This window comes from Polypterus senegalus, chromosome 12, assembly GCF_016835505.1.
Source record: "Polypterus senegalus isolate Bchr_013 chromosome 12, ASM1683550v1, whole genome shotgun sequence".
Classification (NCBI taxonomy): Eukaryota; Metazoa; Chordata; class Cladistia; order Polypteriformes; family Polypteridae; genus Polypterus; species Polypterus senegalus.
This window is the reverse complement of record NC_053165.1, coordinates 126,201,799-126,217,515: the sequence shown is the minus strand read 5'-3', so window position 1 is coordinate 126,217,515 and position 15,717 is coordinate 126,201,799. Positions and strand designations below refer to the sequence as shown.

General features: G+C 37.3%; 1 protein-coding gene across 1 annotated transcript in view; it reads right to left on the bottom strand.

Annotated features, from left to right (window-relative positions):
- Window positions 1-15,717, bottom strand: part of iqgap1 (IQ motif containing GTPase activating protein 1) — a 303,340-nt gene that overhangs the window by 183,848 nt on the left and 103,775 nt on the right. The window contains exons 3-5 of the mRNA XM_039773388.1: window positions 12,880-13,036; window positions 12,453-12,530; window positions 11,696-11,772 (exon numbers count right to left, since the gene is read on the bottom strand). Coding sequence (XP_039629322.1) covers window positions 11,696-11,772; window positions 12,453-12,530; window positions 12,880-13,036 — 312 coding nt within the window. The remainder of the gene's footprint in view (window positions 1-11,695; window positions 11,773-12,452; window positions 12,531-12,879; window positions 13,037-15,717) is intronic.

Sequence of the window (15,717 nt, the reverse complement as noted above, 5' to 3'; positions counted from 1 at the left end):
ACATACCGCTTAGAATTAAGGCCAAAAAGTTCTATCTTGGTCTCATCAGACCAGAGAATCTTATTTCTCACCATCTCAGAGTCCTTCAGGTGTCTTTTAGCAAACTCCATGCGGGCTGTCATGTGTCTTGCACTGAGGAGAGGCTTCTGACAGGCCACTCTGTCATAAAGCCCTGACTGGTGGAGGGCTGCAGTGATGGTTGACTTTCTACAACTTTCTCCCATCTCCCGACTGCATCTCTGGAGCTCAGCCAAGGTGATCTTTGGGTTCTTCTTTACCTCTCTCACCAAGGCTCTTCTCCCCCAGTAGCTTAGCTTGGCGGGACAGCCAGCTCTAGGAAGGGTTCTGGTCATCCCAAACGTCTTCCATTTAAGGATTATGGAGGCCATTGTGCTCTTGGGAACCTTAAGTGCAGCAGAAATGTTTTTGTAGCCTTGGCCAGATCTGTGCCTTGCCACAATTGTGTCTCTGAGCTCTTCAGGGAGTTCCTTTGACCTCATGATTCTCATTTGCTCTGACATGCATTATGAGCTGTAAGGTCTTATATAGACAGGTGTGTGGCTTTCCTAATCAAGTCCAATCAGTATAATCAAACACAGCTGGACTCAAATGAAGGTGATCTCAAGGATGATCAGAAGAAATGGAAAGCATTTCTTAAATAGTGGTAAATATATGAGTGTCACAGCAAAGGGTCTGAATACTTAGGACCATGTGATATTTCAGTTTTTCTTTTTTAATAAATCTGCAACAATTTCAAAAAATTCTTTTTTTTTTGTCTGTCAATATGGGGTGCTGCGTGTACATTAATGAGGAAAAAAATTAATTTAAATGATTTTAGCAAATGGCTGCAATATAACAAAGAATACTTTCCGTATCCACTGTATATATTTTCTAGCAAAGTCTAATCAAAAGGTACACAGGCCTTTTAATCAAGGGGGCAGCTTACTGTCCTTCACACTATGAGGGGGCTTGAGTGGGGTTGAAATACTAATTATCTAGGCATAATGCCATAAATTTAGGTATAATCAAGAAAAATTGTTTTTCCATTAAATTAAATTCTTTGACATGTAATAAAATTGCAATATAGCTGGTAATCTCAACAGTTTAATACTTAACTAAGTCAATGTGAACAATGAGTCTGTTTTTTGGCTGACAAGAAAGTATATATCAAGTTTTCATGTTTGTCATTGCCAGATATAACAGCTGATCCAGGTGTGTATCTGTGAATCTGATTGGAGATTTGATGTGTACTAATCTGTAAAAGGTCTGCTCACTGAAATAGATGCTTCCAAAAATGGTTGTCATTTTCAATGCATGTCTTAAGGTGATTGGGGTACAGCAAGTCTCAAATGGGAGAGCAGAACAGAAATGAATTAGACTGCTGGACTTGAATATGTTTTTCAAACAGTCACAGTTCTGCAATTCTGCCAGTTCCAACTGGTAAACAGGATCAGCTCTCTCAATGTCTGTGGCAAAAGGATTCTCAAACAATCAGACCTTTTTTGCATGTAGGTGAAGCTCAAAAAATAATTTCTGGAACGTATTTTGCAACATTTCCAAGGCATCTACACATTAGTCAACTGGGAACGCAACTAGTAGATTTTCAGCTGATCATGTCTGAGTATTGGAAAGATAGCAGAAGTATTCCTCTATTACTTGTTTCAGAAGGAGGTTCAGTTTTACTTCACATGCTTTTACATGTGATTACATGTCACTGATGTGTTTCCCCTTCCCTTGAAGCTGCATCTTGAGACTATTTAGTAGCTCCATTTATATCTGTTAAAAAAGCAAGGTGCCATTTCCAATCTTGAAATGTGTTGATTTCCAGGTGCAAGTCATAACAATATTTTAAAAAACTCACCCCCGGCTTAGCCAATGCAATCCCATGTGGTACAGAACAACTCTCTATGCAGTATTCATCTTCGACAAAAAAATCCTGAAATTGTCTCTGGTTGAAAGTATTTGCTTTAATGAAGTTAACACAAGATACCATAACTTTCATGACCGAGTCCCACTTAACTATTTGGAGCATAGTGCTTGCTGGTGAATCAGCAGTGTATTGCAATTGGACACTTGTGACTGCATTCATTCACCTCTCTTTTGGTGAACCATTCCCTTGCAGAACCCACCATGTTCGGGTCACTGTCAGTTGTTGGTTAAATTAGAACAGTTGAACCCCATATTATCAACAGTTTGGCAGACTTTTTCACAGATGTCATCTCCTGTTGTCATGCCCCAGACGGTCTGCAGTGCAGCAATCTCTTCTGTGTTAGAAAGTGGATTCTGCTCCTCTGGACAGATATGCAAAATGTCCATTGATCAATGGCCATGAGTACCATTCACGGAGAGTTGGGGAATGACTGCAATCACTGCATTGTAAGATGGTGAAAGATCAATGATCATATCATTGATCACACAGCCCACTGTTAGTCAATGGTGCTAGTTCAGTCATTAGGCCAAGGTACCTCCTTAGCAAAAGAAACCAGACATTCCTTACAAACTCTCTGTCAGTAAATAGTCTACCACTGGTAGCCATTAGCCTAGCTACTTGAAAACTGGCACAAAGTATTTATCAATTTTTGTTTTAAAAATGCATTCTGCTGAATCATCAATCCATTTTTTAACTTTGAGATTTTTTTGACCTCACGTTCCCCATCAGACAATCTTATTTTTCTTTATGTCAAGATTCACAGTGATGATGCAAATGGTATTCTTTAAAGATAGCTATTGACTCTTGACATATGAGACAAACGGCTTTGTCCTTGCACTGAATAAAAAAAGAAAAGTCACAGGTCCACTGTTGATTGAACATCCCTCAGAACTGATTTTTTTTCCTTTGACATTGTTTGATGCAGCAAGTTCAGGATTCACTCAACAAGTTAGGGTGAAATGATAGTGGGGGTGTATATGGGCATTTTTTTTTGTTTCTATTGTGGCTCCATGTACTCAGATTGCATTTATTTTGGTTTAAGTAGGCCCATGTTTAAGAATTCAATGTTCAGCAGGCTGGACCACACACACTGCAGTTACTGTTTAAAAGTCCAGTGACAGTCTAGGGGTGATTTGGCCATGATAGTGGGGGTGTATATGGGCATTTTTTTGGTTCTTTTGTGGCTCCATGTACTCAGACTGCATTTACTTTGGTTTAAGTAGGCCAATGTTTGAGAATTTAATGTTCAGGGGCTGGACCACACACACTGCAGTTACTATTTAAAAGTCCAGTGACAGTCTAGGGGTGAATTTGGCCCGTGGGCCAAAGTTTGGGAATCCCTGCTTTAATCTGTCCTTCCTATACTTGAGGATTACCTGTGGTTTGCACCTTGTTGTAAACCCTGTTTACACTTTTGTGAAGTCTTCTCTTGATTGTAGACTTTGACAATGATAGGCCTACCCCCCCAGAGACTGTTCTTGGTGTGGCAAAACGTCTTTAATTAGTTTTTCTTCACCAAGGAAACAATTCTGCAGTCATCTAGCACAGTTGCCTTCCATGGCTACTGAGCTCACCAGTGCATTCCATCTCTTTTACGGATGGCGCCTCATGTATAAACGGTGCATACGCACAAAAATGTTGCGTACTCCTGTTTCCATGCTCAAATCGTGATGTATAAAACCTAAACTTGGCGTAAAGCCACACACATTTTCACGCCAGATAAATGCATGGCATGCGCAAGTTCTCTGCTCGGTTTTGCAAACTGGCGGCACCCAGCATCAAAGCAGTGCTTTTGTTCAAGAGTGGTTTCCCTTTCTTTTTTAGATCCACATCCCTGATTCAGCTTTATCAAATACACTGAAACTAACCGCATATTGTTTATTAGATTAATGCATCTGATTCTAATTAACCTGCAACAATATAATGGTCCATGGAATGGCCAAACTATTCCAAACAACATTGCTGCTTTAGTGCTGTTCCTCTCAATGCACGACTCAGGAGTATTTATCCCACTGTATCCGAGTGTGGAATCACAGCTCTACAGCAGCTGATTGTAAAGAGAATTATCGGTATACAGCACCAAGCACACGCTGCCTCAGCCATGCGCACTGTCTATTGAACTGCTCCCATACGGCAAACACTTCAGAGACTTTCCTGTAGGGACATCACAGATCAGAAACAGCTTCATCCCAAGAACTATAACCGCACTCAATCAGTCCATAAAGTGCTCCTTGTAGAACTGTTTGTACTTATTAGTACAATTACATCACTGTAAACCTGCTATACAGTTATAATATTGCATAACCTGAGCCACTTTTTAAAATGTGTATTTACATATGATGACAATATTTTTAAGATGAAATGCAGCAAAATAGGTTTATTACATTATACAGATAAAATGTTATCATTTAAATAATCTATATTGTTAATAATTAAGCAAACATGTGAGGACACGGTGTCGCAGCGCTAGCTAGTTCAGGCCTTGTTCCTGCCTCGCGCTGTATTCTTGCTGGAGCTGGCGTGACACTGAAAGGATAGATGGATAGAACAATTAAACATGTACTACAAAGATATTTCAATGTCCCTTAAAAGTTTTGAAGAATCTGCATTCTAAGCTTACAGATGTCTTAACATCTATTACAGAGCTGACAGTGTGGCGATTGGTTACTTGGAGAACGCAAAGAAAGGACAGGAATTTACAGTAAGACAGTACTGCTGCAATAAATTATTTCATCGAAAGTCGCACACAGCGCAGCAAGCATCTTGTGGGAGGCAGGAATCTCTGGATGGGGCGCCAGCTTGTCACCATCACTGTGCCCCATGTTCCCATGTTAAATAACATGCTTTATCTCCTATCATCATGAAAGTGATATCAAGTATACATCTCAGTATTTTAATTAAGAAAACTGTAATATCACAAATGTAATGGATTCTGTGTCCTGTTGGAGGTAGAGAAACCCCCGGAAGCACTTAGTGATTCACACACAGAGCACATAGAAGATCAAATACAAAACAAAGCATTTAACGTGCTACTTTAGTTACGATGGGACTTGAGAAACTAGTAAATTAAATGACTTTAAGATGAAGTTTATGATGTTCTACTTTAATGACAGAATAAACTACGTGATTAAAGTGGAAATTTCAAGATTAAAGTTGACATTTCGTGCTTTATTACCACTGTGTGCCTATTTTTTTTTCTCTGTACCCTAGTAAGCTTTCATATGAAACTCAGACGGTGGGCTACGACTCGCATTTTCACGGCGACTTTGATATCTGACAACTTCTTTTTTAATTTCGGGCACTGTGCAACTCGAGCTTTCAAGTTTCTCCGACACTCTATGTCACTTGATTAACTTCCTTTTGTTGTTTATACCACTGTTTTAACCAACAAATAGTATGTTTTTCTTTGCCTCCACTTGGTATTCACTGAATGTCTATTTCCCCCAGTGCTTTTGCCACTGCCTTTTCACAGAACGCTGAGCTTAAGGGCTATTTATATTGATTTGCATATTCAAAGAGGCAAAATTCTGGGAGGAGACGGGGCGGGACAGCAGGCACGTGTGTCACTTGTCACACTGACCGGGATTTATGGAGCGGAAGAACGTAGAAGTTGGTGAACACACAAATTTATGCATCTAGATTTTTTTGTTGCTTAAGCACATTTCCACTTTTGTGCTTACCCCATGTTACAGTGTGAATTCTAAACAGGCAATTATGCATGAGGCCCCAGGGATACTGTAGCTTGCATTTTTCTCTTTCATAAGAAGAGTAAGCCAGTATAGCTGGCTACTCATTTAGTTTTTGATGGAGAACATTGCGCTGCTAACATAATCTGTTGCCAGTAAAGCTGACTACAATGCCAAAAGTTCAAAATCATTTCTATTTTATCATTAAGAAGAGACCTAGAACTTTTAATGTGTGTGCCAAACAGCTGGAGATATTCTACTAATCCACTGAGGCTACAATGTACAGGTTTGAATGCTGTGAGCTACTATTATTCCCATAGCCAGATGTCTGAATAAAATTAGAAAGTCCAGCTAGATTACAGAGAAGGCACTTGGTTATTGTTTATTACAAGACGGCACATTGTTACTTCCATGTAAATAACGATTCAAAAGCAGGGGAATTCTTGAAAATGTCCAAGTGTACTACATACAGCTATAGTCACATGTTAAACATAGCTGTATCGAATTGATTTTATAATGAAATGATATGGATTTCAATATAAGAGTCTCTCCAATCATTTTGCTTTAATACAGGACTAAAAATAAGGAGAATCCAATATACATAAGTAATACACATTTTTTGCCATTGCTTTTATATATATATATATATATATATATATATATATATATATATATATATATATATAAAAACACAATATACAAGCTTAACAATTGTTTTGCTAGGCTAAAGACTGCTTCTGATACTGTATTGCAAAAAGACAATACTAGATCTTTATTTCAGTTATATGTTACTGGGAGAAAAGTATTTTTAAGTTTACATGACAAAAAATAAGGAATTTCTACATACAGACACAAATATACAGACACACAGATACACATTTCAATCATGCCACATGACTCAGATGCTCTTAATCCTATGACAGAATGACTCTCTAGCATCACACAATGTATGAAGAATATTTAAGCTTAACAAGAAAAAAAAATTGTATTAATCGGCTATTGTGGAAAAAATAGGGATGTTTTCAGAAAGCTCCAACAATCAGAGTTACAGATAAAGCTAGATGCAAATTATTTAGGTGCCATTATCAATTCTGAATTATATTTCACATCCAACATTAACTGAGGCTCCAAAGACAATGTTTCAGGAAAAATTGCATGGGTCTATCTTCCCTATCAAAGTAACACACAGGGATAAAATCCTGTGTTTTTGACCAATTAGATTGATACATGGCACTTTTAACAGAATTATCTCAGAAATACATAAGCAACCCAGCCACAGGGGGATGTACAAACCTGTGTGTTTCTTTGTGCTGGTCCCAAGCCCAGATAAATGGGGAGGATTACGTCAGGAAGGGCATCTGGTGTAAAATTGTGCCAAATCAATATGCAGACAACAATACAAATTTCCATATCAGATCGGTTGAGACCCGGGTTAACAATAACAGTAATAGTGGAAATTGGGCTACTGTTGGCTGAAGGCGAAGAAGAGGGGGGAGATATGTCCCGAGGCAGGAGGAGAGGAGGAAAGTAAAGAGAGCGGAACTGAGGGTAGGAACTTTGAATGTGGGCAGTATGACTGGTAAGGGGAGAGAGTTAGCCGATATAAAGGAGAAAAGGAAGTTTGATATATTGTGTGTGCAAGAGACTAAACGGAAGGGGAGCAAGGCCAGGTGGATCGGAGGTGGATTCAAATTGTTCTATCATTGTATGGATGGGAGGAGAAATGGAGCAGGGGTTATTCTGAAGGAACAGAACATCAAGAGTGTTTTGGAGGTGAAAAGAGTGTCAGACAGAGTAATAATTATGAAGCTGGAAATTGGAGGTGTGATGATGAATGTTGTTAGTGCATATGCCCTGCAAGTTGGGTGTGTAATGGGTGAGAAAGAAGATTTTTGGAGTAAGTTGGATGAAGTGATGAACAGTGTACCCAAGGGACAGAAAGTGGTGATTGAAGCGGATTTCATTGGACATGCTGGTGAAGGGAACAGAGGAGATGAGGGGGCGATTGGTAGGTATGGTGTCAAGGAAAGGAATGAAGGTGGTCACAGGATAGTGGATTTTGCCAAAAGGATGGACATGGCTGTGGTGAATATGTATTTTAAGAAGAGGGAGGAACATAGGATGACGTACAAGAGTGGAGGAAGATGCACACTGGTAGATTAAATCCTATGCAGAAGGAGATTGAAGACTGCAAAGTGGTGGCAGGGGAAAGTGTAGTTAAACAGCATAGAATGGTGGTCTGTAGGATGATGTTGGAGATCAAGAAGAGGAAGAGAGTGAGGGCAGAGCCAAGGATCAAATGGTGGAAGTTGAAAAAAGAAGACTGCAAGGTTGAGTTTAGGGAGGAGGTGAGACAGGCAGTGAAGAGTTACCAGACAGCTGGGATACTACAGCAGATGTAGTAAAGGTGACAGCAAGAAGGATACCTGGCGTGAAATCTGGAAAGAGGAAGGAGGAAAAGGAAACCTGGTGGTGGAATAAGGACATACAGGAGAGTATACAGAGGAAGAGGATGACAAAGAAGTGGGATAGTAAGAGAGATGCTGAAAGTAGACAAGAGTACAAAGAGAAGGTGAAGAGAGAGGTGGTGGAGGCTAAAGAAAAGGTGTATGATGAGTGGTAGGAGAGGCTGGACACTAAAGGAGGGAAAAAAGGACATGTACCTATTGGCTGGACAGTGGACCCTAGTTAGAAAAAATGTGCAGCAGGTTAGGGTGACAAAGGATAAAGATGGTAACATACTCACAAGCGAGGAGAGTGGTTGAGCAGATGGAAAGAGTACTTTCAGAGGCTGATGAATGAAGAGAACGAGAGAGAGAGAGAGAGACAGAGAGAGAGAGGCTGGATGATGTGGAGATAGTGAATCAGGAAGTGCAACGGATTAGCAAGGAGGAAGTAAGGACAGCTATGAAGAAGATGAAAAATGGAAAGGCCGTTGGGCCAGATGACATACCTATGGAAGCATGGAGGTGTTTAGGAGAGATGGTAGTGGAGTTTTTAACCAGATTGTTTAATGGAATCTTGGAAAGTGAGAGGATGCCTGAAGAGTGGAGAAGAAGTGTACTGGTGCCGATATTTAAGAATAAGGGGGGTGTGCAGGACTGCAGTAACTATAGGGTAATAAAATTGATGAGCCACAGCATGAAGTTATGGCAAAGAGTAGTGGAAGCTAGGTTAAGAAGTGAGGTGATTAGTGAGCGGCAGTATAGTTTCATGCCAAGAAAGAGCACCACAGATGCAATGTTTGCTCTAAGGATGTTGATGGAGAAGTCTAAAGGCGGCCAGAAGGAGTTGCATTGCATCTTTGTGGACCTGGAGAAAGCATATGACAGGGTGCCTCGAGAGGAGCTATGTTATTGTATGAGGAAGTTGGGAGTGGCAGAGAAGTATGTAACAGTTGTACAGGATATGTACGAGGGAAGTGTGACAGTGGTGAGGTCTGCGGTAGGAGTGACGGATGCATTCAAGTTGGAGGTGGGATTACACCAGGGATCAGCTCTGAGCCCTTATTTGCAATGGTGATGGACAGGCTGACAGACAAGATTAGACAGGAGTCCCTGTGGACTATGATGTTTGCCGATGACATTGCGATCTGTAGCGATAGTAGGGAGCAGGTTAAGAACACCCTGGAGAGGTGGAGATATGCTCTAGAGAGGAGAGGAATGAAGGTCAGTAGGAACAAGACAGAATACATGTGTGTAAATGGGAGGGAGGTCAGTGGAATGGTAAGGATGCAGTGAGTAGAGTTGGCAAAGGTGGATGAGTTTAAATACTTGGGAACAACAGTACAGAGTAATGGGGACTGTGGAAGAGAGGTGAAGAAGAGAGTGCAGGCAGGGTGGAATGGATGGAGAAGAGTGTCAGGAGTAATTTGTGACAGACGGGTATCAGCAAGAGTGAAAGGGAAGGTCTACAGGACAGCAGTGAGACCAGCTATGTTATATGGGTTGGAGACGGTGGCACTGACCAGAAAACAAGAGACAGACCTGGATGTGGCAGAGTTAAAGATGCTAAGATTTGCATTAGGTGTGACGAGGATGGATAGGATTAGAAATGAGTACATTAGAGGGTCAGCTCAAGTTGGACGGTTGGGAGACAAAGTCAGAGAGGCGAGATTGTGTTGGTTTGGACATGTGCAGAGGAGAGATGCTGGGTATATTGCGAGAAGGATGCTAAGTACAGAGCTGCCAGGGAAGAGGAAAAGAGGAAGGCCTAACCGAAGGTTTATGGATGTGGTGAGAGAGGACATGCAGGTGATGGATGTAACAGAACAAGATGCAGAGGACAGAAAGATATGGAAGAAGATGATCTGCTGTGGCAACCCCTAACGGGAGCAGCCGAAAGAAGAAGATCATCTCAGAAGGACTTCAGCAGGCTATATAGCTTGTAAAACTTGACCATCACATCATTACTCAAGAATAGGATAAATAATTGTTTAGAGCAGTGTTTCCCAAACTCGGTCCTGGGGACCCCATGGGGCCGCAGGTTCCTAATCAGTGACAACACCGGATAACACTGAGCTCATTAGCATGTTTTTTTTTTCTTTTATTCGACATTCAGAAAAGCATAGCAACATGATTTTTATATTTATAAGACATTTATAAATGTTTCTGCTTTCGCTATAGATTTAAATGCGTAACTTTCTTTTGTTGATTTCATTATACTTTGCCCTTTCTATGTCCAGTTTTCCCCCTTCATTGTATCTTAATAATGACAATTTAAAACGAGCAGATCAGACACGCAGGCCAACAATAGTGACTAATCAAAGGCTGCAATTACTTTACAGTCAGACCCACTAATTAGTAAATGAGTTAATTAAACAAATAGAACACCTTGAAAAGTAGAATGAAAATCAAGAAGAAAATACTGTTAAAAAGAAAAAAAATACATTATCCCTATATAACTGCTTGGTACATTTTAATTTTTTTTTTTTGCAAACTTAGTTTTCTAATTTCTATATTGTTCCCTAAACACAGAACTTGGGAAATATCAGTTCACTTAATTAGCCCAGGAGTTCAATTAAAAACAGACGCTGGTTGTAACAAAAACCTGCAGCCACACGGGGTCCCCAGGACCGAGTTTGGGAAACATTGGTTTAGAGTAACTTCAGTTTGTCTAATTTATTTGTTTACTTTATTAGAATTTCAGTAGCTTCTTACTGGTATCTGGCTTTTATACATATAGAGATATACATATACTTATAGATCTTAAGATAATGGTTATTGTAATTTTTGGTAAAGCACATTGAGCTTTATTCAATACATGAAATGTGTTATACAAATATTTTATTATTATAAAAATAGAGCAAGTGTCACGTTCCAAAAAAATATTTTTTTCTTGGGGGGTATTTCAACATTCTCTTATTCTGATGCTCATTGTACGGTCTTTACTAAAGGACATAGAATTATATTAATAATCCTTAAAGACCTATTATTACTATTATCTTTGGTGTTCTTCTGGGAAGACAGCAGTATAGCTATTGTTTCCTGATTAAGAATGTACTGGAGTGACATGAAATATTTTTCTTATTTCTCTTGTATTTGTTTGTATTGTTTCCTTAAGTTTCCTGAATTTTTACTAAACACAGACTTTACAATATTAATATACAAAACGTTTATATACCTTCAAGTTCTGTTCAAGAACCCTTACTCTGTACACAACAGGTCCAAACACTTGTAGCCCTATTATTTACCAATTAGCTTACCTTTTAATTTTGTGATTTGGATGTTAGGTAATGGTAGGTATGGATATATACAATAGCTAAAAATAGAAGCACAATAAAAGGTCTATGGAACTATTTGTATGTTATACCACTATGGTGGGTGAATGAAAAGAAACTAGAAAAAGGAGTGTGTGTGTGTGTGTGTGTATTTTGACAAGAATGGTAAATGCCACTAAATAAAAATGACTTATAAACTACATTGGCCAACTAAAATGCTGAGTCTACCCAGAAAGTTGGATAGTCTAGGTCCGGTTTAACTTAGCAGAACTGCAGAGTGCAGTACAGGACAATAATGAACATCAAGACCAACATTCCATCCAACACCACACCTGGTTTTTAAGCCACATTAATACACACCTTAGTGCATGGATGCAATATATACAGCGGGGCATATTCTTTCTGTCGTATATATCTGTTGTCTCAGGATAAAAAATCTATAAAAGAAAAAACAAATGTAAAAATCTCTTAAAGAAAATGAAAATATATTGTTATTTAAAAATTTAGACAGCAGGTCAAAATGTAAAATGATCATCCCAATAAACAGACAGGAAGTTCCTATAATGAAATGTGTGATTCAGTAATTTTCTAGTAAGAAAGTCACATTTGCAAAGATATACAAACTTGTAAAGCATACTTTACCTTTCTTGAATGCACTAAACATTATGTTTAAAATTTCTGACCAATGAACTGGAAACATGACTAAATGGATGTTGACATACAAATATTTAAACAACAAAGAATTTAATTTTTTAAAGTTATAACCAAACCTTACTAACAAGCTAACTCTTGCAACTCGCAACTCAGAGCAGCTCTACAATTATTCTAAAGACAAAGATATCTCACAGATTAAATAAATATGCTGCTTAAATACTAAGATTTCCAGAAAGAAAAACGTACAAGTTTTAATACTCCTGTATTTAATGAAATTTAACTCATTTTATTTTTTATAATGCTCTTCAGTTAAGGCAAAACACAAATAAAAGCTTTACTAATTACATATTAATTTCTGTATCTTTTCATAAACATACTCTCACCCTAATATATGCTCAAGACAAGCATTTAGAACCAAATTGCTACATGTTCACAAAAATCACCACATACACACTTTAGTTACCTTCGGTAGTCCAATTTCAGTCATGGCATTCAACCACTGAATCACATTGTCTGTGTGCCTGAAATGGAGTCCTGTAGCCTGGAAGAAAAAATTAAACTTTAATTACGAATACACAAAAGAAGTGTTACAACTAGATTGTCTTTTTTTTTATATATATATATATATATATATATATATATATATATATAAAAGACGACACTTGGATTTACTAATCCACTTCCTCGCTGGCTAACATTAAATATTTTAACTTTTCTTATCCCACTTCTGGTAGATCATCTTCCCTTGGTGATCATTTGTTTTTCATTAATGACACTGTACTGTTTATTTGTATAATATTTATTTATAATCCTCCCTTAACCATGCCTGCACAGGCCATGTGTATATCATGGTCCAGCCATCAACATTACAGCCTTTTTGATCATCTTACTTTGTATCTTGTTTGTTCGCGATCATAAATCTTCTTCACAGAGACAACACGGGGAGCAAAGAAATTTCCCAGCTTGGCAAGGTAGACTCCATTGCGCAGGCCTTCTTCCAGCTCTGTGGTGGGTGGCAACTCTTCATCCAAACAGGCCTCCATCCATCTAAAGCAGACAAATTATTACTTTACATTTATTCTACCCAAGAATGCATTTTCATCTAAATATGTTAGGTGAGCATATGGTGATTACGACTAATTTTATTTTTTTTTATAGGAGCCAGATTTAGACACATAAAACTCAAAATATGGATAAATTGAATATTTGCTGTATGAATGTCATTAAATAGCTTCTTGCTTCTACAATTTTTTTAATTTAATAATGTAAAATGTTGAGTCACAAAGCTAAAAATAGCAAATTGGAGTTTATTATATGTATGTTATATGGGTGACAATCTTAATAATTTGCCAAAAAGTCTGGTTTCAAATGTTTAATCTTATCAATTTATGTTGTACTGAATTGACAATGGCTTTGATCCAAAAGTCTGTATTAATCTTTTTACATTTTTTGGTGTTCTTACACTTCTCAGTGACTCAACAATACAAGCCCTTCACAGAGATAGAGATTTATTGAACCACTTTAAAATAATTTTACAAGAAGCTTGATAAACTTAACACAAAGGTTCTTAGCACCAGATAATATTAGATTATCCATTTGTATCAGTGGATTAGGGTGAAAATACCATGCACAGTCCATACTGAATTCTACAGTATACTGAATCATGCATACATTTTTCTCTGCATGTTTTATGTAACATTGTTTACTAATGGTTGGGTTTTTTTTTTTCTCTGTATTTTTTATCCTCCTAACAGCTTCATTTTCAAGTTCCACAAGTAGATCCTTGGTCTTTATAACAGCAGTACTGTTCTTATATGCTGCTTAGATGTAAACCTTACAATGTCAGTGATATTTATTGTTTACATATATTGTGAACATATACAGTGACACAAATGCAGGGATATCTTGTTGACATATTATATATGAGCTCTTACGAACATTAATTGCTTCTCCCAATTTAGGTTTAAAGTATTCATTCCAATTTGTTTGATCAGTTAATTTTCTAACATTTTTTTTTTTAATTTTGCAGATATCCAGGAACATTATCATTACACATAATTGCTTCAACAAGAGTACAAAAAAACACAAATTATGAATATTTTTATTGTAACTTTGCAACCTATAAAAATGAAGAATACCTAGTGGGGTAAATACTTTCTGAATGCACTATAGCAGTAAAAGTATACTGCCTTCCACAGAATTATGTAAAGTAAGCTTTGCTTATTTGTAAATTGTACATTTTTGGAAAGAACATCTTAAAACAGACAAACCATAAAATTCCATGCTGGTATTTTGTGGGTAGATAGCTTTGGCTAATGAAATTTTAAATTAAAATTTAAGACAGACTGATGGGCATACCCCATCTTGGAAATGGTTTAATTCTGTACAAAATGACACACTACTCATCAGGGCAAACAACAAGGGTCAGGAAAAATAAACACTTTTGAGTATTAACTACTGAACAAGAATCATTTTTATCCAGTTAAACACTGCATCTAGGGCTCAATAACTATACAGATGAAGACGGATTTGGCACTTTGTTTGCAGCAAGCATCTGATAAACAATTCACTGACTAAAGAGCTGCTCTGGGAATTTTAAAAGGTGAGCCATCTCAGATTTCCCAGTTGGCACAGAAAGACAGAAAATCCGGTCTGTCAGGTGCACTATCGCACAAGAGACATCCTGGTGAAACTGCTCTGTTTTGCAGGACTCACTATTGGTTTTAGTAAGACTGTGTTAGAGACTATACATAATTAAAGATGGCAGTATGAAAAGAACATGTTTAATGCATGTCCCTATGAAATATGTTTATTCTGATTTGGGTATTGCAAACTAAGTATAAATCATGCAGTAGTGTAGTCAAAAATGTAGTTCATACTTTAAATATGCCAATATTATTTTATTTCAGCAGTTTGGCAAAATATCACCTTATTTTTAAAACAGATTATCTTATTTAAAATTTTAAACAATACTTTAAAAAACATTAAGGTAGAAATCCTTTTACCATAGCTCGCAGCACCTCAACTCTCTTTATAAATGAAATGGACCAACAAAAGTTAAACCTAAAACCTGTATCAACTCCAGACAAGAATATGCATTGCATGATGTGGATAATGATGCTAGATTTTTACTTTTTTCTGTGGCCAATTTTGTATTACCAAGTTAGCAAACAAAAAAGAAAGAAATTCATCTGACAAAATAAAAAGTTAAAAATATTAAGTACTGCAGATCTTTGACTATTTCATTTTGTGTTAATCAGATACCTAAAACTCTTACAAAAAATCTCACTGCTATTACATATGGGAAAATATATTCAAGATCAAGTGTTTTATTATAAATTTAAATTTGATTATTAAAATGGGATTTAAAGCAAACCCAGAACCAACATGGCAATTACCAAAAGTCACCTTAATATAAAGTGATGAAAAGATTATTACTGCTAACAAATTTTCATTGCAACTGCCATAATTCATTCTCTTCATGAATTCCTGCTTGGGAACCTACTATTTCTATATACTATAGACTGGTAATTATGCTGGTTACTACAGCATAATAAACTAAAAAATAACTGGCATGCTGCTCTACTTATTTAACTTATGTTTGTGGGCAGTTATGTGAAGCTGGTATATATATTTTCTTCCAATCTTCAATGATCTTAATTAACTGACTTCTTAATCACCATTGATATAGTTTTCCCTTCATATTGTTTGTTTTATTTTAAAAGAAA